The 26,537-nt window shown below is 33.8% G+C and overlaps 1 protein-coding gene across 2 annotated transcripts in view; it reads left to right on the plus strand.

The window, feature by feature from the left end:
* Nucleotides 1–26,537, plus strand: part of TENT2 (terminal nucleotidyltransferase 2) — a 75,063-nt gene that overhangs the window by 21,787 nt on the left and 26,739 nt on the right. The window contains exons 5-11 of one of the 2 annotated variants that reach the window (XM_075541213.1): nt 4,730–4,844; nt 4,936–5,027; nt 6,524–6,590; nt 8,665–8,734; nt 12,536–12,612; nt 12,986–13,114; nt 23,708–23,751. In XM_075541213.1, the coding sequence (XP_075397328.1) occupies nt 4,730–4,844; nt 4,936–5,027; nt 6,524–6,590; nt 8,665–8,734; nt 12,536–12,612; nt 12,986–13,114; nt 23,708–23,751 (594 nt within the window). Of the gene's footprint in view, nt 1–4,729; nt 4,845–4,935; nt 5,028–6,511; nt 6,591–8,664; nt 8,735–12,535; nt 12,613–12,985; nt 13,115–23,707; nt 23,752–26,537 lie in introns of both variants that reach the window. The other variant, XM_075541212.1, reaches the window with a different exon arrangement.

Consider the following 26,537-nt stretch of genomic DNA (forward strand, 5'->3'; position numbering starts at 1 on the left):
GGTTGAGGCCTATATGAAGGTTCCAATGTAGAAAGGATCATAGGATGTTCAAAGAACAAAAAGGAGGTCGAGGTAGCTAAAGTTTGGTAAGTCAGGGCTGAGGATGGTTGAAGATATGGTTGGAGAAGTGGGGAGCAGGAGAGATTATTCAGGACTTTGGAAGTATTTTGTTCTTTAGCCGAGCACAGTAGTAACTTGATAGGCTTTTTTTTTTTTTTAAAGCAGGGAAGGGATAGGAGCTAAGATTATTTTGAGTGCTTTGTGAACAAGTTTGTATGTTGGGGATTCATGTAGTTGAGGTAGTATTTGAAAGGTTAGTTATTTCGAAGTAGGAAGTAATAGGAGAGAGAGAAAGTAATGAACGAGTATTATTTGAGAGCTGTATGCTAAGCAGTTCTTTGGTAAAGGGGTTGTACTGTGTTTCCTTTGAATCTTTGCCTTTTGCATTGTAGATGTCATTATTAATCCTTAGTTGTGACAAATAGTAGCTACAAACATTGCTTTGTGTGTGTGTGTCTGTGTGTCTTTGGTTGAGAATCCTGGGATTGTACTGAAAAGAAGATACTTTACCGTAACTCTCAAGATTTTGGCTTTCACATTTGGATGCAGGGTGGTATCATTCACTGAGATGATCAAAATGAGAGAGAGAAGGTGATGTCTGTGTGCTTAAATAGTAATGAGCGGGTAAGAAAGGACGTAGTGAGTTCTGTTGGCATGTTGCCTTTTAGGTGCTTTTGAAATACCAAAACTGATACTTCAGTTGGCAGTCGAATATATGAATTTGGAATTTAGAGTAAAGATACTGGTCATAAATGTACATTTGAATTATTATCGGCATGTAGATGGTAAGTTAAGCCCAGGAGTATGGGTGTGATATGACTGTTCATAGAGAAAAGAGTTTGGGCCTAAGATTGATAAAAATAGTGTGAGGAGTGGGAAACATTAGGAAAGCTTGAATTTGAAAGAAAAGAACTAAAAGTAGGAAGTTAGCTTAAAGGAGGTTTCAATTGTTCTGGTTTTTTCCTCTTTTAACTATGGGCTAAATTTCAGCATATAAATGTTTATGGAAACAAGCTAGTAGAGATTGATCATTCAGGGGAGAAAGAATAAACAATAGTAATAAGGCTCCATTGCTGTGGAAAGGGAATGGATCCTATCCTATGTATGTTCAGAGTGATTGGCCTTAGGTAAGAGGTTCAGAGGTGTGTAGGTATAGGAGAGGCTTAGATTTAGTAGGGAGATGCCAGTGGAGTTCCCATGTTTTAAAGACTTCTTTCTGTTTTGTACTGTATTAATGAGCACGATAGTAATCTGTTAAGATGAAGTGGGATGCAAGTGATGTGGAAGTACTGGAAAAGATTTGAAATAGGATTTATAGAGGGCAAAAATCACTAGAGGAACCAAGTTGGAGAAAGTCTGAAGCAATATTTGCTAAGTAGTATAAAGAACTCAAGATTTGTAATAATGAGTTAATTTTAATAATAGCTCAGCTGAATCATCTTTACTCCAGGGGAAACTTTGTTAGTAGATGTTTTCTCAACTATTCTGAATATCTATTTTCTGTAAAGTAACCTAAAAAATTGCATTTTTGAAAATGAGTATCCTCTGAGTTTAGATTTTTTCCATTTTAAATTTCATCATTTGTTTTAATGGTGTTGCTACATTAATAAAAGTTTAAATAGAAATCTGAACTACTTAAAATTTGAATTTATTTATATTAGCTTCTATATAAATATATGAGAATTTTAAAAGTTTGTGGAAACATGAAGTAAAAGAAAATGGAATTTTTTCTCGAACTTTGTGAAGGCCCACCATGTGTATTTATTTTGTACAAAAGAGACATTTAGGGAGCTCCTGTGGTGCAGTCGGTTAAGCTCACAGTACTGACACAAAAGAGCTGGCAGAAGAACAAGTACTGTCCTCCCAGAGCTCTTGAATTTCATCTATTATATAAGTTGCTTATTGGAAATTCTGGTTAGGTGAAATTATTATATGAATTGACTTCATTGAGTTTGAATTTTGAGTTGATATGAGATTTAACTGAGATTTCCTTTGTCTTGAGTGTTGAAATAAAATCGGTAGTCCATGATTTACATCTTTAAGTTACAATGAACTGCATTTGGACCCATTTTTTAAATATAAATCTTTTATGTATTTGTTTATTTAATATATAAATTATTTATATATGATGAACAAAATACTCCATCTTAATTTTTTGTGTATATCTTATGTATACTTCATATATAGTTCATATTTTTATGTATATCTTTATATAGTGTTACAGCATATAATGTATTTGTGGAAAAAAGTGTGAAAGCCACCGAGATGTAAATTTATGTAGACCTACCTAGACTATGATTCAGAACAAAGGGACTCACAAGGGAGTTTTTTTGTTGTTTTAATTGCCCTCTTCCTTAGTAGGCAATGTCACTTCCCATAATAAAACGATATAAAAGCAAATGGAGTTAAAAGGAAAAAAAAATCAGTAATTCAAAATGCCTTCTCAATATGTGAATTTATAAATTAAAATACCTCTACATTGTGTTCATTTGCAAAAACAAAATGGCCTACCAACGGGGGGGGGGGAGTGGGGTTGTTTTGAGTGTAGCATTTTTCTGATTTTTTAAATTATAGTATTGATTAGTTTGAAGAGAAAGGAAATTCAACATTAGGAATGAATTTAAAATTTAAAATTCTGTTGCCTATCTGTTTTTATTTGACTCCATAAATTTTTACCAGCTCTTTAACCACAGTTTTTTGTGTTACAAAGATTATGACAGTGAGAGAGCTGAGGAATTACCAGTTTATATTGAAATGATGATGAGCTAATGACCCATTTTCTGGACCATATTTAATTGTATTTTGCCTGTTTTGAAAATCCATGCTAATTTGTGTTTGTAGTTTGTAGATAGCACTTATATTTAGACAGAAGCATAGCGTGTTCCTATTTTGTAGAATATGACCAAGTCCTGGTATTCTCAGCTGAAAAAGTATTTTTTGGAATCTTTTACACAGGGATAGGTGTTGATGACAGCCCCTTCAAATTTTGGTTGCTTTTGCACATGCAGTTTGTGGAGACTTAGTACCTATAGGCAATATGATTTCCAAACTTCTTTCTTTTCCTCTTTTCCCTTATACCGCTTCTGATAGTATGGAACTTTGCTGCTATTGATGTTTATGCTCGCTTCTTAATATATTGGGGCTAATGCAGAGACCCAGCCATTTAATTGTGTTTTATTTGTTGGCTGTGAATTAATTTGATCTGATTAGTTTGTTTTATTCTCCTAGTTAAACTTTTTGTATTGTTTTGTTTTTTGGAGGGGTATTAATTGATATTAAAAAAGTCTCTTTTAGGAAAATTGCCTAATGGCTTTTCCTCTTAAAATTTGTATTCTAAACATGATAAAAGAATTGTATGAGCCCCTAATAAATTGTTAAAATTAAAAAAAACCAAAAAAACTTTTAAAACACTGGGTAAGAGTTGTGTGTGGTCATGAACTATGGAGAAGAACTAGAGAGGTTGAAAATATAGGGATAAATAAAAACCTATTGGAGAGTTTTCCCTGGAGAAGACCAGGTTTGATTACAAAAGAATGGGCAGAGGGATAGCTTTGTACAGAGTGAAAGGACAGCTTTTCTGACAGAGTAGATGCGATTTTGTTCAGCTTTAGTGTCAGGAAGCTGAGGAATGTCACATCTCTCCTCAATTTTGTTAGGACACTTTAATGTGAGGTTATCTGTTGGAGAACATACAGAAGTATGATGGACTTGAAGAAAATAGTAAAGATTTTGGAATGATGATAGTGACATATGGGAGCGACATCTTACTAGAGACACAGGACTAGTTGCTGAGTGATGCTAAGGGCGGACCTTGATGGACTCCAATATTGTGATTCCCCCCTCTTTTTTTTTTAATTTTAGAAATAGCATCTCTTGGCAGCTCAGATGTACGAATAGATAGAAAGTGGTTGTTTGGATCTGTTGGTCAGATTTTTAGGATATTAGAGGACTGAGTTGTGGATCGAGGGGAGTGAGGTGCTAAAGCAAGATATAAAAGTGGTTCAGGGGATGCATTACAGACCACAGACTGGTAAGGAAGTAAATTACTCCCCTTGGGTTCTGATGGAAGCATGTTGTTGTGTTATATGTTGTAGATAAGGAAAAATCACGTATGGTGATGACAAGAATTGGATTAGAAGGGAATCTGTTCAATAGATAGATTGGTGGAGGACGGTGAGGCGCAAGTTCAGGACAATATTGTACTGATTGGGAGGGAGGCAGGTTATTTGCGTGAGTGTAGGAGACCAAGGTTTTTAAAGTTTTTATATTTTGCAGTCATTAATCTGAATACCGAGGTTGGGCCAACTTCCTATAAAGGGCTACATAGTAAATATTTTAGATATTGCCACTCATGTTTTCTGCAGCACATTTCTGTTTTCTTGTTTTTATAATACTTAACACAGTTCTGTTGTGCTGGCTGTACAAAAAACACTTAGTGGCTGGATGACTTTTCTGTTGCTAGTAATATTTTACTTTGTGAAGTTTATAATGTATTTTTTCAACTTTTCCACAACTGTACTTGAGTAATAGTTTTATATTGCACAGTATCGAGGGAGATAATAGGTATTTTCTAAATTCTTTTGGTAGTATTTGTTTGTACTTCACAGGGTAATTACTTTGGAATTTCTGCAAAGTCACAAGAGTTTTTTATTTTTGTGGTGTGTTCTAGTTGAGCCAGCAGATACTGGAGTTATTTGAAGCTTGTCAGCAGCAAGTAAGTGATCTAAAGAAGAAAGAACTTTGTCGAACTCTGCTGCAGAGAGAAATCCAGCTGTTATTTCCGCGTATGTTTCCTTATTGTGTCTGTCTCTTATTTTTATATATTACTACTTTAAAATTTAATTAATACTTTATAATTCTCCTCTGTTTCTTTAGAAAGCAGACTTTTTTTGGTTGGGTCCTCACTGAATGGATTTGGTACACGGAGCAGTGATGGTGATCTTTGCCTGGTTGTGAAAGAGGAACCAGTAAGTAATGAAACATTGTATCCAACGATGGTTCTCAAGTTAAGTCATTTAATAAGTAAAAGTTATTGAGGAAAAGGACTATTTACAGTAATTCAAGTAAAACCAGGAAATACTCTGGTTTAAGGCTAATAAAAAACTGGAAGTTTTTTAGTTCTAGGTTTTTAAGGTGAGATGGCTTCAGCATGTTTTTATTTATTTTTAAAAATGTATCGGGGGCTCTTGCAAATCTTTTTGCAATTGAATCCATTGTTCAGTTTTAGTAGGCATACTTGTACATATGTTGCCATCAACATTTCCAAACAGCGTGTGCTTTAAAGAGCTCTGCCTCTGTTTTGAAATGGCATTGGGTTGGACATATTACCAGGATGAAGCAAAGAAAATTAAAGGAAAAGAATATTATCTTCTGTATATATTTTCTTTCTGTTTACATTCTCAGTGATTTTAATTTTAATCTTTTTTTCTCTTGAAAATGTTTTGGGATTTGGGTTTATTTTTATGTGTTACAAAGTGATTTTGCTAAAATAAGAGAATTAAGATTTATTGTATTTTGTGGTGATATTTTGCCATTATTTCTTTTTAAGATATTTACATTGTATTTTTAATATCGCAAGAATTGGTGTTTAATAAACTGCTTTGAAGCAGTCTTTTTAAGCAATTCTTAGGTGTCTTCTGAATTAACAAAGATTAAATTAGGTGCAGGTAGGTGCACATGATATAGGTTGGGCCACATTCTGCATATTTAAATGTCTTTGGGTGGCACTGGAGGGGTTTGTTTGGAAAGGCAGGGCCCAGGAGACAGGATAGGTGTTAAGTTTGTGCAGCTTGCAGCGCCCCTCTAACCGGCCAGTGCTTTGCTCATCTATCCTTCAGGGCCTGTGGGGTGTCACCTGCTGGATTGCATTACTCTGCCCTGTTCTCTAGGGACTCTTCTGAGATTTACTTCACAAAAGAAATTGATACCTTTTTAGGCTTTAAAGTCTTTTAAGAGAATTGAAAAAACAAAAACCCACAAACTCTTAAGAGAATATAAGAGTTTTGGTTAAAATTTGCTCTCATGCACATCTGATTAATTCTGAAACCGTATTCACATGTCTGAATCTTGTATTTATAGTTTATACTCAAACTGAAACTCCGATAGATTTTATTTGTAAGCAGCTCACAATCTAGATAAGGAAATAATGACATGTTACAGAATGTTAAAATTTGGTAATTTTGTTGGAGAAGATTGCTTATCTCAAGAATAAATGACATGGTTGTTTCAGTGATTTTTAAAAAATTGCTTTAAGTTTAAAATTCTTGATTTGTTGATGTGAAATGTTCATATGAAAGATGAAAGACAGCAGTGAAGATTTACTCTATATTGTAATTTCGTGTCTATTGGAAAAAGATAAAACAAAAGTGAATCTTTTATTTAGATAATTTAAGAAAGCAAAACACTAACTTTAGAATGATAATGAAAAAACACTTTATTTTTAACTTTTCAGTGTTTTTTTCAGGTTAATCAGAAGACTGAAGCACGGCATATACTCACCTTAGTCCATAAACACTTCTGTACTAGACTTTGTAAGTCTGACATGCCTCAGCTCATATGTCCTTTGACATAACTATTTAAAATGTCTCTCACTTTACTTATTTTCTGGTAAGAATTGTTTATTTTCTGATTAGGGTAGGTTTAATATTGATCCATTTTCTCTAAATGGATTCCTTTAATTTTTTCATTGAAAGGATGGGTAACTATTTAATAAGTTTTTATCGTGTGTACTTGCAAGCTATCCACTGAATGCAGTGTGGGTGGAGGTGTTAAAGAGATTTAAGCCTCAGTTCTTTTTCTCAAACTGGTCTAGATCTATATTTCCCAATGTGTAGTCCCTTTTGGGGGCACAGGAATAACTGAGGGGGGCGGTGCCAAAGCAGATTTCTACGCATTATCCTGGTTAATAGGCTATAGTACAAAAAGGTTTTAGTTGCCAGGAGGGTGCTGAGTAATTTTTTTTTCTAGATGAAAAGCAGTCGGCCAAATACATTTAGGAACCTAAGATACAGATTATTAGGAGGAAACTAAGGCATGGATATAAATAATTGTAATGCATAATATTTGGGAGAAGCCAAAAGAGTGATCCAATGCAGATTCTATATGTATATAGTCAGTGAAGGTAAAAGAAATACATCTTCTCATGTTTTAAAAATATTATCACTGAATATGAAGCCCAAATTTATTATTGTAGTAGAATGCAGAATGGTTGAGCAGGCCACTTTATTGTCAGGTTTCATTTTTTGAACAAGCTGGTTCTAAGCAGATTTTAATCCACATGTTGAGCCATCTCAAATACCATATATATTTGTGTATAAGACGAGGTTTTTTTGTTTTTAAAATCATTTTATTGGGGCCTCATCCAACCATTGTGTCAAGCACATTTGAACATCATTTAAGCCGAGTTTTTTCAGCATATTTTTAATGCAGTTTTTGTGGTGAAATTAGGTGCTTCAGCTGATAATCGGGCCAGCTTATACTCGAGTATATAGGTAGTTTTTATACTTCTACAAATTGTCATGGTTAGTTGAAATCACACTCTGTGTGATGTTAGAAAGAAAATTTCCCCATGTATTAGTAAGAATTATTACATGCTTCACTTTGAGCTGGGAAAAATTGAGTACTTTCCTTAACCAGTCTACACCTATTATGGGTGCTTATAGTATAGTGGACTTCAGGGTTCTTATCTGTCAAATGAAGGAATAATTCATAACTTAAGCAGAAAACCTTACAAAATTAATCAAATGAAGGGTTTTATTTCTCCTTTTGTATTATTTTTAAGGCATTAAGGTGGCTGGGTCAGTAATAGGTTAAGTAACTTATACAGGAAGTTTAATGTGTTGGTTTTTCATTAAAACTCACTAAGTTCACGTGATTTTTATTTTGAGGCTTGATTTATTTGATGATTTTGTTGATGAAAGCATGATAACAGGAAATATATATTTAAAACATTTTTACTTTAATTTGTTTTCCTCTAGTTTAAAATGAAGAAATTGCTCACTTGAGAAAGTTTATCATTTCTTTTCTATACATAAATTTCCATATTTGTCTAATTTTCTGGAATGAGCACGAATTTTCTTAAATTCAAAAAAATTTTCCAAACTTTTAATGGAATAAAGGAATGCATATTTGTGTTTTTTGTCTTAGTGATCCTACTTATTTGAATGTGCCTTCCCCTTTGCCGTATAATGTGTTATAGACATTTCCACAATTAAGGCTCTTTGTAAATATTTAAAACTTACGATACTTGGAAATAATATAGAGTAACTTGATATTTTAGAATCTACTTTGTGGACCTGATCTAATTCTTAATGTAAATATTTTTATAGTTACATAATAGTTAATGTATTATACCAAAATTTGGGTATACTTCCCTTGCTGACTTATACATAAAGTTATTAGACCACATTTCTGAAAATAGCGGTAATATAAAGGCTCCTAAAGACAGGACTCTTCAATCACAGAAAAATTCAGTAACATCTTGATTGCTCTGTTTTCTTTCTTAAAGACTACACTTTTAACTTGTTAAAATGCGGTTATTTTTAAAATGTATATTGCAACACTATGGAGTTGAGAAACATTTACATGATCTTTTTTATCTTTTAGCTGGCTATGTTGACCGACCTCAGCTGATTCGAGCAAAAGTGCCAATTGTTAAGTTCAGGGATAAAATTCAGTAAGTAATTATTGAACTCTTCTTTTTTCCCTTTGGTTTAGATCACTTTCATCACTTTCCTGTGATGTACATAATTGAGAAATATGTGCAATGATCTAATACCTTTGTCAGTTTTTAGAAATTACTTTGGTGGTCTGAAATGATGAGCAGGTCTGTTATAAATTTGACATTCTGAGTATTGGAAGCATTATCCAATGTAAAGCATATATACATATTTATCATTTAGATCGTAAGTTATCTTGGAATCTTTTGGCATTTATTCCTTTACTAAAAGTTAAAAATAAAAATAAAATCCAAAAATTCCGATAGAAGGTTGTATTACACATCCAAAAAAGTCCTTTGATTTTTTTGGAGAGGTAGCGTTACTTCTGATCTTTGAAAATTATGCTTTAAAGGTAAACCAGGTGGTGCTAAAAATGGGTGACGAGCAACTAAGTTACCTGTCTATTCCCTGCCTATGTGGTTGTCTAACTATTCAGCTCCAATAAAGACTCTGTCTTTACTTTAGACTCCCCTCTTTACATGTGTACGATAGGTTTTAATGGTATCTGATGAGAAAGGGAAGTTGGATAAGTTAGTTAGTTAACCTTCTGGCTTAGAGTATGGAGTTATTTGGTAGTCTCTGGTCCCATATAGTCTGGAAGTTCAAATTATAGTTAGGACTTATGTGTGTCTATGACAATTCTGTATATATATATTTTTTCTCTCATTTTTCACTTAATTCAGCTTGAAGAGTTTCAGTATTAGCTAAAAGTTGAATTAATTATCCTTAGTACAAATAAACTGGGACTTCTAGCTATAAATTATATTGTACTTAGTGGAATCTTTAAAACAAAATTTTGGGGGTGGGGAAGAAGGGGGAAAATGAGCTGATACCAAGGGCTCAAGTAGAAAGCAAATGTTTTGAGAATGATGATGGCACCAAATGTACAAATGTGCTCGACACAATGGATGTATGGATGGATTGTGATAAGAGTTTTACGAGCTCCCAATAAAATGGTTTTAAAAAGAAAGCTGTTGTTACTAAGAAGAAACCCTTTTTGTGCAAGGGTTAAACATTTGGCTGTTAGTTCAGATGTCAGCGGTTTATGTTCACCAGTGGATCCTTGGGAGGAAGGTGTGGGAGTCTGTTCCCATAAAGATTACAGCCTTAGAAGCCCCATGGAGCAGGTCTACTGTATTATATAGGGTTGCAGAGAGTCAGTGTCTGCTCAATGGCAGTGAATATCGTTTTTTTATAACTAAAGGAACTCTGGTGGCGCTGTTTTTACCAGCTGTCCCATGGAGAGAGATGTGGCAGACAAGTACTTTTGTAAAAATTACAGTCGTGGAAATCCTGTGTGGTACTTTCACCATGTCCTATAGCATAGGTTCCCAAACTTATTTGGCCAACTGCCTTTTTCAGTACTGGGAAATTACTCAATGCCCATTGGCAATTAAAAACTTCCGTACTATCTAGGTTGAATCATAGTTAACTGCTGTTATAGCCCCTTCTGGGCCATTCCAGTGAGGTACCCCCTTTGACAATACTGTTCCATGGGGTCTTGATGAGTTGAAATAGACTGAACAGCAATAGGTATTATGATTAAATGTAACAAATTAAATTTATAGATAAGATTTCTTTACTACACTAAAGTAGAAACCTGGAAAACTAAATGGCTGACGTGAAAATTATGCTCATTTCATAAATGCATATTTTCATAAAGAAATTTAATAATTTAAGACAATTTACCACATTTTCTGGTGGTATCGTGGTTATGCATAAGGCTGCTATCCTCATGGTCATCAGTTTGAAACCACCAAGCTGCTTCATGGGGGAAGACTGGACTGTCTACTCCCATAAATTGTTCTTAGAAACCCACAGAGGGTCACTGTGAGTAGTAGGTATTGACTCGATGGCAGTTATTTTGGTTTGCTAGTGAAACTACTTTATATGTTAAAAAAAAGGGAGCAGAATGTGTAACTCAGAATTTTTGTTTTCTTTTTCTAAAGTCCCTTCTATAAAGTCTGGGCACTGTTAACAGATACACCTATAATTTGTAGAACTACAAGGAAATCCATTTAATAGACTACTTTCCATAGATTTTTGTAAGTAATCATGCCAGTAGTGAATTATTTAAAATACCAACCCAGAAAACCACACCACTATTTTTGAGCCAGTTCCGACGACAGAGCGTCTGTACGGGGTTTCTGAAGATGGACTTTTTCTGGGAGCAGAGGCCTCATCTTTCTCCCTTGAAATGTCAACCTGTGGTTAGCTGTCCAATGTTTAGCTTACAGTTCTATGGCGTCTTAGAATACCTACAGCATAATTGAAATATAACAGTTTCTATAACGTTGAACATAATGGCCATATTTTACTACTTTAAAATATGTCTTAAATATGAGTTTATCGTATACTTTGTGGGCAAAATTTGTGCATTAATCCATGAACTAGAGTAGTCGATCTAATCTGATGACTGTAAGTTGGAATTTACTTGACAGACTGGTTTGTTGTTCTGTTCTTTTTCCTAGGGGTATTAAAAATGCCTTTTGGTAAATACTGTGGAACCTAATCAAGGTTCTATTTAATTTTCAATATTCCTTCATATAAGGCAAGATATATAATATCGAGTATATATTTATATGGGCGTCCTGGTAGTGCTACGAGCTAGGCATTGAGCTGCTAACCTCGAGGCTGGCAAGTAAACCCCCAGCCGCTCTACCAGAGAAAGATGAAGCTGTCTGCCCTTATAAAAGTCTATGCTTTTGAGAACTGTAGAGTCTCTCTGAGCTGGGATCAACATGATGGCAGTGAGTGTTTTTTTTTTAATATATACGGTTTCAAAAAAAGTTTGTGGAAAAATTCCATTACTTTCAATTCCCTTTTTTCCATGAACTTTTTGAAGCCTCTGTACTATGACATGTTATATCCCTGGATATAGGACATTTAATGAACTGTAATTAGCACCTCTTTATGGAACCTGTAATACATTCTCAATAGCATTTTACTTAATGAAATTTGATGTAATTTACATTAAAGGGTTTGATACAAATTCAGTGATGTTTAAGTTGCTTTTCATTTTAATGGAAAATAGACTACTCAAAATATACTTTTTCCTTAAGTTGTGAGTTCTCTGATGTTTTTGCTTTCAAAGATTGTAGTATTTGTTTTTGACCCTTATAACTCTTCCCAGATATCAGTAGTAAAATTTGTATCTTAATGGGATAACTTGCTCTGAACTGTTTTTGGCCTCACAATTTTGTTTATCTGGAAAGGATCTTACTATTAAACATGTTTCCTTTGCCTAAGGCAATTAACGTATTGGCATTGCATTGTAAGTCTTTCAACATCAATCATATTATTAATATATACCAAAGCATATTACAATGATATATTCACAAGTATACCTTGAAGATACTGTGTGTGGATTCACTTCCAATAAAATGAGTATCACAAGTCACAGAAATCTTTTTTGTTTCTCAGTGCATATGCGTTTATACTTTAGTCTGTTAAATGTACAATAGTATTAAGAATAAATTGGAAATATTATGTGAATTACCAAAATGTGACTGAGAGATAGGAAGTGAGCACAGGCTGTTGGTAGACTTGGACTATGCACGTTTGCTACGGATCTGCGATTTGGGAAAACACAATACTGTGAAGTGTAATAAAGCAAAGAGCAATGGAAGCGGTACGCTTGTGTTCATTCTCTACTGCTTCATTTTAAAAGTGGCTTCTTTTGCTTTGGCCTCATTGGATGTGAATATCATTACTTGATTTGTACTTCAGCTAAAGTTTTGTTAATTTTTTTTTAATAGTTGTGTGGAGTTTGACTTGAATGTAAACAATATTGTTGGAATAAGAAACACATTCCTTCTCAGAGCTTACGCATACCGTAAGTTTTTGGTTTATTTCCAATTAAGTAATGCTACGTTGTTTTTCCTTCATGCCTTATTTTACTTAAGTGCTTGCATAATAGTGGTAACTATTTAGTTGTGTATAAATATTTACTCTGTATAGTTAAATTATTTGAATACTATGTCCTACATAAAAACGCAGTACCACAGTTATTAGTGAAGTAAATTTTGATATTGGTTATTTTTAAAAGATAACTAAAATACGTTTTGAAACATAAACACATTAATGATAAATATAGTATTTAGTACACAGGGAGGAATATTCCTTTGGCATGAAGTTGGGAAGTGATGTAAACTTTTAAAGTAGTTGTAATTCTTCTGACCACTTCTAAATTTTAATTTTTCTTTCAGTTGAAAACCGAGTTCGTCCGTTAGTATTGGTGATTAAGAAGTGGGCAAGTCATCATGACATAAATGATGCCAGTCGTGGTACTCTAAGCAGCTATAGTCTTGTTTTGATGGTTTTACACTATTTACAAAGTAAGTGTTAGATTTTTTCCCCCTCCATTTTTAAACCAAAATGTACTTGTTTTACTAAAATGTCTTCTCTACTGGTCCTGTTTATATAGCATTATTTTAAAAATCTGTCTGAGACCCATATATCCCATTTTGTTGTCTTGAATAAACTTTTTTTCTTGGTAATTATTAAAAATAAATTTTACATTTTTATTTTCATGAATATTTTAAATCATTTTGTTGGGGGTTCATGCAACTCTTATCATGAACTATTTTTTAATATTCACTTTTGTATTAAAAGAATTTCACCACTGTATTATGGATCCATTATCTTGAGACAACCAAATGTGTAGAAGACCTATAAAAATAAGCTTAAGTACTATTTTTTAAGCATTGTTTTTAATTTTTATTTCATTTAAGACTGGAGTTACGTGCTTTTCTTTTTGGAAAGGGAAGCTTTTGATTTCCTACTTGATGAGAATAATTTAGCTTTTGATATAAGGGAAACTGTCCTCTTCAATTAGATTTTCTCTTTTGTGTCAGATTGGCCTCCAAAGTTTAACTAAAAAAGGTAAAAATTTTAACTGCCATTGAATCTACTCCAACTCATAGTGACCCTATAGTACATAGTACAGCTGCCCCTCTGGGTTTTGAGGCTATAAATCCATATGGGAGTTGAAAACCAACTTCATCCTGTGGAGTACTGGTGGGTTCGAACCACTGGCCCCTACACCACTAAGATTCTAGCTGTTGTTTATTAGACCATTCTGCTAGAAACTCATATTTTTTCATGCGTAGTGGGAAACAGTGTGATTATTACTTGGAATTGGTGAACTAAAGATTTCCTGGAAATAATAGGCCAGTTTACCAGATCTGATTGAAACCTTTACTTCTGATACATACTTAATAATCTTACTAAATCTTAGATAAAAGTCCAAGAAATGGCCATTAAGGCATTTTACACATTCTGTTCAGCTGGATCTTAAGATGGCTGTGTATAGTTTTGTATTCGATAGGGAATTGAGACATTTAATGACTTACTGGCCTAGTAAGCATGAATATCTGGTGGCAAGTAGATCAGGTGAAAGATTTGATGTTAATAGAAGAGCATTTGCCACGAAGTCTGGGGCCTGATCTGTTCAGATGAATATTTTCATGTAATATATAATGTCATACACAGATGACAATAGATAAAACTATGCTTTAGCATGAAACTCACTGATTTCATGAATATTTATTGACCACCCACTAAATAAGTGCTAGGGGACTGTTCTGGAATCCTTGGTGGTATAGTGGGCTAAGCATTGGGCTGCTTTGAGAACCTAGCAGCCGCTCCATGGCAGGAAGATGCTTCCATGAAGATTTATAGCCTTGAACCCTCTAGGGCAGTTCAGCTCTGCCTTGCGGGTTTCTATGAGTTGCAATCGACTCACGGAAATTGGGGTCTAATTTGGTTTTTAAATGATCAGAGTTCTAGGTTCTAGAGATGAGGCAGTGAACAAAATTTTAAAAAACAAACAGAAAGAAACAGCAACTTTCTTCTCGGGGGTTTCATTTTCTGCATGTAAAATGTAACATTTTAGCAGTCAGTACTCTTGGGTTATTAATGAGTTATGATGTTAATGTGACCTTTTCTTTAGCTTGATTATGTGAATTGGGATGCTATTAGCTTGTTACATACTCTGACAACAGTACTTATTATAATCTAGAGATCTAAAAAACACATTTTAAAAATATAATTTTATTTTATTGCTTGTTTGTGTGTGTGTGTGTGTGTGTGTTTAGATTCTGAAGGAAATGAGGTAATATTAGCAACTTTGTCACCTGTAGTAGAAAAATCAGATAATCGGAAGTTCGGAAAATTTTGTGTCCTTAAGAGCATGATTTCTGTACTGAGGATAGTAGGAACTGGAAAAAGAGGGAACCTATTCTTGGTAGATATACAGAAAGAATCAGTGTCGTTGGATAGTTTCATATTGCATATAATTCTTAGGAGATTTTGGGTCCTTAAATAGAAATGAGATGATCACCAAATTGGGTCTTTATTTATTATTTTTTTTAAAGCAGGTTTTTGTTTTAAGCCAATGTAGAGAGTAAGAGGCTGAGCCTCACCTAGAGTGTTGAGTGTCATAAATTTTAAAAAGGCATACAGACCAATCAGAACTGTTGAGTCTGAAATAAAGTCAAACAAATAGGCACCAAATTGAGTCTTTTAGCCAGTCACTTTTACTTCTAGGTGGGCGGGAGTGCCATTATCACTGACTTCAAAAAATGATTCAGTGGTGAGGGAACTGTGACTATGAAATTTCTTTTTTCAAAGTCTGGCTTGACATGAGCAACTAATGAATCATTGAACAAACCTTGTGTTTCTGAATTCTTCAGCCTCAGCATAATAATTCAGTAGGCAATGAATTAAGACTCTTGGTTACACCTTCCTTTTGATTCAGAATTATATTTAAAGTAATAAATTATGAAAAACGGGTTCAGCTTATACATGAGTCAGTGGTACCCCAGTGAGGTGTAACATCTCGCTGCTCCCCCCTTTAACGGGACAAGCGCCCGTTATCTCGTGGATGATTTCCGTTCCTCCACTGTTCATTCAAAGCCCCACTGACACTTCAGGACTTTGAATGTTTGTTTATTCACATTTAACCACTCAGAGCCGTCCTATGATGTGGACGGCTCCAATTCACAGAAGCACCTGTAGTGATTCATTTACCAGCAGCTGAACTGGTAAGGATGTATCCTGTGGCTGCGCTCCATCTCTCCTCACACTTGTAGTGATTCACTTACTGGCAGCTGAACTGGTAAGGATGTGTCTGGCTGCGCTCTCTGTCCCCCTAGTCTCTGTGTTAATTCACATCCTGCATCCCCCGCCTGCACGGACTCCACCCCCCAGCAAGCATGTTGCAGGGGGTGGAGGGGCATTGCCATAAAAGTTCTTTTTCAAAGTCTTGTTTTTTTATCCTATTAGAAATGAATACTCTTGAGACAAAACAAAAACACCAGTCATATGAGACTGGTTTCAAAATGAAGGTTGTGTCAATACTGGAAGAGAGCAATAACAGTATTGCAAGTAGGGAATTCTGTGTTGACGAAAAGCAAGTGAGGGAGTGGTGGCAAATGAAGGCTAACTTGGAACAGATTCCAAAAGTTAAAAAAGCTCGTCATGGTTTAACGTCTTTTTATGGGGCTCTAGAGAGTGAATTGCATAAATGGGTTATGGAGTGTTGTCAAAATGGTTATTGTGTAACACGCATGGGAATCCGCATACGTGCTCTGCAAATGGCTCAGGATGACAAATATAAAGCACCAGGCATTGAAAATTTTGCTGTGTCATCAGGATGGTGTACCTGCTTCATGAATAGGTTTGGCCTACTATGTTTGAGACCAAGAACAAAGATTTCCCAGAAATTGCCACAAGACCTTGAAGAAAAATTACCATATGTCATCCTAGTCATTTATTATAAAACAAATAAGGATTTATAATTATGACCTGGAAGATATTGGGAATATGGATGAAACTGCCATGACTTTTGATCTTCCAAGCAACAGAAGTGTGGCAAGTTTAGGAGAGAAAATCATTTTTCTCAAAACCACAGGAAATGAAAAATAAAAAGCTTTACAGTTGTTCTATCATGTTTAGCTAATGAAACTAAGCTGCGTCCTGTCATTATTTTTATTATTTTTTTCTGTCATTTTTAAAAGAAAGACCTTGCCTAAAAAGATCAATTTCCCACCAAGAATTACTGTGCATGCCCATGTTATAGGCTGGATGGATGAAGACAGAACAAAAAATGGCTGGAAGAAATTTGGAACCGACGACCAGGAGCAGCCTTACAGAAAAAGCCGTCGTTACTTGTTTGGGATAGGTTCAGAGCCCATCATATCTATTGGATGACATAAAAAAATTGGCAAAATCTAGTAAAGTTACTTTAGCCTTTATTCCAGGTGGGCTTACATCTGTACTGCAGCCTCTTGATGATGTATCTTTGAATAAGCCTTTTAAAGACTGGGTGCGAAAGATGTGTGTGGCATGAATAGATGTCGTCTGGTCAAGCCCGACTAACAAAAGGAGGAAATCTCATGAAGCCTGACACAGAGTTAATAGCAAAGTGGGTCCAAGATGCATAGGAAGACATTCCAGAAGACATGATGCGACGTGCCTTCCAGAAATGTAGTATTAGTAATGCTATGGATGGCAGTGAAGACTGCGCTTTGTATGAAAATGACAGCAGTGATGGTGATGACGGCAATCTCAGTGAGGACAGTGTCTATGATGACCTCGCACCAGTTGAAGCTCTGCATTGGGATACAGATGATGATGAGGAATCCAGTTTTGAAGGATTTTAACTCTTTCCATTTTTGCTTGGTTGCTGATTGAGCTCAGGGACTAGTACTCGTAAGGTATCATTGTTGATACCTTATTGTTTTTGTTGAACCTATTTTCCACTTACTGTGCTGGTTTACTAATGTTAAATGACTTGTCCTTTACTTAGGTTTTTTATTTAAAATAAATATTCAAATACATTACTTCACTGATGTCTCCATTTTTATTAATTTTATTTTCATTTATTTTGATTATTGAAACTCACCAATAGCTTCTGCATTTTCTACCCTAGGCTTATACTCGAGTCAATCAGTTTTTCTGGTTTCCCAGGTAATAATTAGGGACCTCAGCTTATACTCAGGTCAGCTTATATTTGAGTATATACGGTAGTTATTTTATGTGTTTGTTTCACTTATGTCATAAATCATAGAAAACTAGAAATATACTTAAAATGGAAAGGTGAAACAAACAAATTATATTTCTACCACCCAGAATGTATTGCTGGTAATATTTGCTATATTTTTTCCTGCTTTTATTTTCTTTGCAAGAGTTTCAAAATTTGTGTCTACCCAAATATTACATGCCAAGTATAACTTCTCTTTAAGAGCAGATATTTTGAAAAAAGAGTAATTGTCATGGGTGATATTTCTTCTGTAAAAATAGGGTTTTAGAGGGGTTCTTGCAGCTTCTTTTACCTGTGCTCCATGACATCCACAAGGAGCTATAGTGGTGCAGTGGTTATCTAAAAGGTCAGTGGTTTGAACCCACTAGTCATGCCATAGGAGAAGAGTTAGTATCTGTAAAGATTACAGCCTTGGGAAACCCTTGGGGGCCAGTTCTTTCCCCTGTGTGATTGCTACAGCAGGTTTGACATTGAGAATGGAGGCTTAGTGGCATGCAGTGAAGTTAGACTGTTAACTGAAAGCATGGCAGTTTCAACACACCCAGTGACTGCATGTGAGAAAGGTCTGGTGATTTGTCTCAAAGAGTATAACATAGAAAATCCTATTCTGTCACTATGAGCGACGACGATTCAAAATTGATTTATTGGCATCTCGGAACATCAACATAATACTGATTCTAGACTTGTAGATTCATTGAATAGTAACATTTCATAAATAGAACTAATTATAGTTTAGTTTTTATTGTTGTTTTCACCTTAAGTATCAAAACCAAAACAAATAAAAAACAAACCTGTTTTTGATAGTTTTATTGGCATATATCATACATTTAATCAGTCATATTAGGAAGAGTTGTGCAATCATTACCATAATCAGTGACAGAACATTATCTTTTCATATTCATTGTTGTTAGTTCTCCGTTTCCCCCATCCTTCCCTGCCATTGCCTTTAGGACTTCATTAATTCAGGTCCTAGATTACATGTACAGGAAATCATACAAAACAGAGTCAAGATGCAAAAATAATCCAAAATGACAAAACAAACAGGCAAAAACCTCACTCAGGATAACAGAAAATACTAAAAACTGAAGCAACTTTTAAATGGGTCAAGAGGGAGATAAGTGATAAGGTTTATCTAACCACATCTGCCACAATTGACTTTATAATGCTTTCTGTCTGGTAAGCAAAGCTACCAAAATAATAGGAAGATTAGAAACCATATAAAGGACAGACTATCTTCAAACATCATAATTTTCACCCTTGTGGGAAGTCCCACCACACAAAACCATTTCTATTTTCTATATTTATCAAAGTTTGAATCAATCTTACCTCAGGTAGGAAATTTGGGGACCATTTTTTTATATACCTAACTCAAATAGATATAAATTGAATTATGAACAAAATCTTGATCCTTTTTGCAGGTATGACATCTTCAGCTCTCCGTTGTGTGGAGATAAGGTGCAGCCATTGGGCAGCTATTACTTTTCCTAATGCCATCCATATTCTATCATGGGTTATCAAAGCATACAGTTTGCTCTTAACCTGAATTTCTGCACTCTAGATTTTTGCCAGAGAATATAACTTTGGACTCTATTTCTATTTTCAAAGTCCTATTGTAAAAATATGTCATTGACATGATATATTACAGATGTAGGATTAGCTTCTTAAATTGCCAGAGTTTTATAAATAACTATGTGATCACAGTCATATTTATGGTGAGAGGATTAATTTTATACAGTTAATCTGTAAAGCAGTATATATATTCATACACCTTGACTCCTTTATTGCTTCACTTATGAGTACAAGATGGAGAAATGTTCTGAAACTGATTGTGATGGTTACACAACCCTTAGTGTGATTGAACTTTTGAATTATATGATATGTGAGTTATATGCCAATAAAACTGTTGGGAAAAAATTTATCCTTAGATAAAGATGTATATTGGAATTTATTTATAGTGCTATTACAATATTAGTTGGGATAGTAAAAGATTAGAAATACTTAAGATTTTAAAAGTAGAAAGAATGGCTACCTGAAGTATGATATTGTAATAGGAAATGTATGTGTCCACTAGTAGTTAGTGTTTTAAAGCTATCTAATATAATCATGATAACCTAAGACATATATAACATGATATGCATTTTAATTTAAAAAATAGTCCCTATGCATTTGTGGGTATATATTTATATGTGTACAAATACTGAAAAAATATTTTCCAAAATTTTATCAGGGATTATTTATGGACAGTAGTTTTTAAAACATACTTTGCTATAGTTCTAGACATTTTATGACATTTAAAAGGGGACTATATATTTACTTGACCAATGGAATAAGATGAATATTTATAAAATTATCAACAGAGACTTAGTTCAAATGGGTCAAAGTTTTATAAAGTCCTTAGAAAGATTTGATAATCTTCCTCTCTGTTACATTTATGGATTTATTATTGAATAATGTTGTAAATATGCTGATTGATTGATTTGCTCCTCTAGAAGGATTTACAACATAAAAGGTTGACTCATTTAGGTCTTACTTTATATGTCACTACTTCTTTATATCTACTTTAATAGTACAGTCTGAAACATGTTAATGATACTTCTTAACGAACTTTGTTCTCATGGATTATAGTTTACTTGAATATATTGAGGTTATTATTTTTATATATTGAGATTATAAAATAAAAGATAAAGAACAATATTGCAAACATTCATGTAGCATTATCTAGTGTCTTCACTTTTTAGTTGTATTAGTGACTTAAATATTAGATTGGGCTAAGGCACTTAATGTCCACAAATATGCCCAATCTCCCTATTCCTATTACAATAAGCATTTTAATTTGATTGGTTGCGAAATGAAACTATACTGTCATAGATACCCCAGGAGATTTTATAAGCATTTTGAAAATTGAAACATTAACATGTTTCCAGTGTTATAAAATCACGTTAAAATTTAGGTTTTGTTAAAAGTATTTATTCTTGGGGAAAAAGTACTTTTATTGAGGTGATGTGTAGTTAATGATAATATCTTTGACTGGGCCGAGCTAATGTGTAACTTGTTTTTTCAAAAATGCAAGGTACTCGTCCTTAGAAGAAATAAGTGGTTCATGTGTATCAAATGGCATGAGAAAAGGGGCATATAAAAGTCTGCAAGGTGTACTGAGCAGTTCCAGCTTTGTCACAAAGAACTAATTTTAGGATTTTTAACGAGTCATTGCCCCTCTGTGACCTTGGTATTTTCATCTTTAATACAATAATTGGGTATAAATTTTGAAATTTTTAAATGTTTACAGAAATGAACTAGCCTTTTCTATGTAGAAAGATCAACTCAGCAGTTTATAATAGATTTTTTAAAAAAAATGACCAAAGACAGCACGATCGTCAAAACCCACTGGGAAGACATTTTAATGAGAATCTTAAAACTTAATTATAAATTAGTTAGAAATAATACTATGAATGAACATTCACAAAATGTTTATATTACCAGGAACAGAACCGTCTTAGGCAGTCTTAAGTTTTTTTCTATATTTTCAGAATTAATAGAAATTTTTATTGTGTTGTTGAAGATCACCTGTTCTAGCAGTTGAACTTTTGAAAAATAAATATTGTGTATTTATCAATATAAATGTATGGGCGCCTGACTAGGAAACCCCATCTGCACTTCAATCCAACCACCGTGATCATGTTGATTCCAGCTCTTGGCAGCCCAGCCTCATCACAGTGTTCTGTTGTATGTAGGGTCATTGGCACCTAACAACAACAACATACAATTCCAATATAGTGTTTCTAGGACTGTAACTCTTAAGAGGGCCAGGCAGCTTCATCTTTCTCCCTTAGAATGTCTGTTGGATTTCAACTGCCAACTTTGCAGTTAGCAGTTCAACATTTACTAGCACCTTCAGGGCTCCTTAGGCAAGGTAAAACTGTGTAGATTAGCAAAAAATATATACAATATCAGTTTGTCATATTCAGCAATAATCTTTTTTTTCCTGTCAGTAAGAGAAAAGTTAAAAAAAGTTTAATCTGTGGCCCAAAGTTGTGAAGTCAAAATTGATAAATTACTAAATTCATTGTCTACTGTTTAGGATATTGTTAAAAAATAACTGCCACAATATACTAACTGATTTCTCATGACTAAGGTTTATAAATCTTATAAGCTAATAGACAAGGAATATACTTAAACCCTGCCTTCTAAAGGTTCAAAGACTTTTGTCTTATAAAATAACCTAAAGCAGTTGTTAGTATTAAATTTTCTCATAGTATTTCTAGTTATAGTACCAGAATGAAATGGTTTGTTTATTTGAATTCTCTACAATTCATATAATTTGTTTTATTGTAGTTTTGACATGAGTATAAAATGGGAATGGAATTAGTTTTTTTTTTTAAGTTAACCAATCTCAAGATTTTCAAATTTGACGTCTGTATTGTAACCAAAATTATTTTTTAAAACCACTCAAGAATGTTAGGAAAATATACAGACTTTTAGAATAGAGTGAGTAGGGCTTGAAATGACTTGTAAGGTTTTCTAAAATTTTGATTCTTTGATGCCTTTTGTGAGAAAAATATCCCTTATACAGAATGACTCTGCTAAGTAATGAGTAAATGCTTTCCCTAATATTCTGTCTTATAATGTCTGTATACCGAGTACCCAGACTACTGTGGGATTTCATTTTACTCCAATGTTCCACTTGGGAATGAAGTTTGATGCAGGAGAGGATTTGAAATAAAGCATCCTGCTCTGTACTGTATGGAAGAAATTTATCTTTTTCTGTTCATAGCTGAGGACCATGAAAATTGATTATAATGGTTTTTGCTAAATATAGTAAAGTGAATCAAGATTCTTTTTTACTTGAGTTAATCTAACTCCATAGTGCATTTTTAGTTTTTAAATATAATTCATATTTTATTTTTAAAAAACATTTTAATGGCACCTGATCCACATATCATACAGTTCAATAGTTCAGTCTTCAGTCTTCAAGTCATACCAAGAATTGTACAGTCATTACAATAAATTTTAGAATACCCTCCACCCCCTGTGGTTAAATCGCCTTTAAAATTAGTTGTATAATCACAATCAGTTCTAATACTTCCTCCCTCCTACTTTTTCTTTCCATACTCAAGACATTGTTGATCTTATTTCTGTTTTGTAAATATTAAGCACTTTGCCTATCATTACTGTATTTACATTATGATATAAAATTACTGTATACATTTAATGACATTTGGTTGCATAGAACTACAAAAGGATGAAGAATGACATTTAAAAAATGCAGTGGTAAGTCATGACACTAATGATTGCTTGATTGGAAATTTATAGTAGCATAGAACAAATTTCCTAAATGAAGTTTCTCAGTATATATTTGTGTTTGTGTGTATCTGAAATTTATTTTTTCCTCCTAATGATAGCAAGCTCTTGGATAATTGATAATACTATCAATTTTGGTATTGTTTGCTGGCAGAAATTAAATATTCTAGAACCTATTTTTTTAATATAGTATCATTGGATTGTACTTTAAAATGTATTATTACTATATTACCACTTTAATAACATTCATTTAAGACCTGTAGAACAATCATTGTCTTGCTTAATTTGCTTGTTAGATGTTCGAAAACTAATGACAGTTATCCTTTTATTGATGGCCTGTTCGAAAATCACCTTAAAGATCATTGGCTTACTTAGGAATATCCAGTTTACTAATGAAATCTTAAGTTGCCAACTGAGATGGATTTTAAAGTATTAAGGATCAGAATTAATCTAATAAAGTATATAAAAACTAATGAATTTTAATAAAAAATCTGTTACCAGTTTTACACCGAGAGTGTAACTTGCCAGATTATTGCTTTGTAAATGATTTTGAATCATGGAAGCTTTGAACTTTTTCTTTTTGTAGCCCTACCTGAACCCATCCTTCCATCACTCCAAAAAATTTACCCAGTAAGTAGTTCTTATGAATTATAATCTGTATTATGTCAAGTGTATAGAGAACTGGTATATACAGTATTAATTTGAATATATAAGTAATTTATTAGAGGATATGATGTTTTCTGTGTTGGTGTGACATTGATCAGTAGAGTGTTTACAATGTTTTATATATTCTTTTCAGCAAACTTTGATAGTGTCTTTGATTATTGACATACAGTCTGCTCAGTAAGCTAATAGTGGAATCATTTGCATGGTGCTCATGAATGTCATTAATGAGGGTTAAGGATATTCAATTCCTCATGATCCTTTGACTGTATTTTAGTTTTGCTCATATTTTTTTGAAATAAATGTTTATGCTTTTTCATTAGTTAAATTTGTCTAGCCCAATTTATATTTTGAAAAGCAAGAAAATTGGATAATTTTATATTTCATTGGATCTTAACCAAGTTATTTACCATATATATATTATATTGGTACCCTGTTGTATAAGGATCCTTCTGAAACTAATTGAAAACATTTGAGAAATGCAAGTGTTTGCCTACTAGGAAAAGTTTAATACACACTCAGCTTGAGCTTAAAGGAACCTAGGTGTGGTGCATATTCAAGATACTTTTCTTATTTTCCAGTTTTCTCACTTTTTGCAAATTCTATTTTCTTTTTAATTCAGTTTTCTTGATTTGTAGTCCAACCATTTATTTTATGGTTTCTTTTCCTTGGTTTTATTTGGAAATATTTAAGCTATTGATCAACCTTCTAAAAATGACATTTTTATACCTGTTAGTTTTATGTACATATAAGAAGAGCTGATTTTTACCCATACATAGTAGATTGTCATATCACTAAGGAGAAATTTAATATCCTGCTTAGGTAGACTTTCAAAGAACTTAATTACTTTTTGCGAGTCATACATAATGTATATACCTAACATTAACTCTAAGTTCAATATAATTAAATTCGTTAATTTGAAGAACTGACATTTTGCTGCTGAACATCAGTTACTATTGTAGCTCTGAGTTGTGCTGAATATCATGAGGACCTCCTAGTTTGCTTTGCTTCACCTACTGTAAGGAGAGATGCATTACAATCACACACCGTTTATTAAAGGGCCTTTAGAAATCTGGATATCAACTTCCTCCGTTTTGAAGCTAATTTTTGCTACATGTTAGAAACTATCACAGTGCGTTTTCAGTATAGCTCGGGATCAGTGTTGATGTTCTTGTAAACATTATAAAAATGAATGTGTTAGAAAGTATAGAAATAATAGTAACTAGAACTTTGTGCCCTATTCTTGTTTTCTGTACCCCAAAAGCATTGGGTCTTTCAAATCAAACCAAAAGGTTGAAGATGGTAACCGATTTTAGTATTTCACTTGATTGTCCCAACCTATTTTTTTTTTAAGATTCAGGAATCATTGTAGAAAGAACGGCTATATTTCCAGCATACAAAAGATCTAATAATTAACCATAAAAATAATCCAGTATTATACATTAAATATATGCTTCTATGGAAATCTAAATTTAAAACTCCATGCTACATGAATGAAACCTTTTTAGTAACATACTGATGATATCTTTGTTTAATACACTATATTTGGGGGAAAATAATATTGTTCTAATGATAAGGTACACAACATTTTACTAATAAAATCCTTGACAACTTAAAACTTTTCTCCTTTTATCATGATGTTACCTGTTGGTCAAGTTGTGAAGATTTGGGTTTTCTTTACACTGAGTCGTAATATATACTGAAAGCTACAATTATTGATCTTTATCAACAAGTGCTTCAATTCCTCCTCACTTTCAGCATGCAAGGTTGTGTCCTCGGCTTATTGCAGGTTGTTAATAAGCCTTCCTCCAATCCTTAAGCTCACTCTTCTTCATAGAACCCAGCTTCTCTGATGATGTGTTTAGCATACCGATTGATCAGTGTGGTGCGGGGATACAACCCTGAAGCACGCCTTTCATGATTTTAAACCATGCAGGGGAGCCCCTTATCTGTTCACACAACTGCCTCTTGATCCATTTATAAGTTCCTTATGAGCACAATGAAGTGTTCTGGAATTCCCATTCTTAAAGTTATCCACCGTTTATTATGGTCCACGTAGTCAAATACCTTTGCAGTCAGTGAAACACAAGTAAACAGCTTTCTGGTATTCTCTGTTTTGAGCCAAGATCCATTTGACATCAGCAATGATATCCCTTGTTCCACTTCTCTTTGGCCCCCAAATTTATGTATTTCCCATATGTAAAGTATATTCACCCCCATCACATCATTCAAAAACCTTAAATCAACTCCACAAGTCTAAAATCTGTCTTTTGAATTTTCTAAATAAAATATGGAGACTTTAGATGTACTGCACCCTATGTCATAAGTCCTTCATACGTGTATTTTTTACATCATTTTATTAGTGGCTAATACAGCTCTTAGCACAATCCATACATATATCAATTATGTAAAGCACATTTGTACATTCATTGCCCTCATCCTTAAAACATTTGCTCTCCACCTAAGCCCCTGGCATCAGCTCCTCAGTTTCCCCCTCCCTCCCTGCCCCCTGCCCTCATGAACCCTTGAAAATTTATAAATTATTGTTGTGTCATATCTTGCTCTGTCCGACGTCTCCCTTCACCCATTTTCCGTTGTCCGTCCCCATACGTGTATTTTTAAACTATAGGTAGCACATTTTCTGTTTCCAAGTGCCATGGTGCAACAGAGAGAGGGTTGACATTCACATTATATTATTGTTGGGTGCCGTCCAGTCAGTTCTGACTCACAGCAACTCTGTGACCAACAGAGCA

This window comes from Tenrec ecaudatus, chromosome 2 (assembly GCF_050624435.1).
Source record: "Tenrec ecaudatus isolate mTenEca1 chromosome 2, mTenEca1.hap1, whole genome shotgun sequence".
NCBI classification, from domain to species: Eukaryota; Metazoa; Chordata; class Mammalia; order Afrosoricida; family Tenrecidae; genus Tenrec; species Tenrec ecaudatus.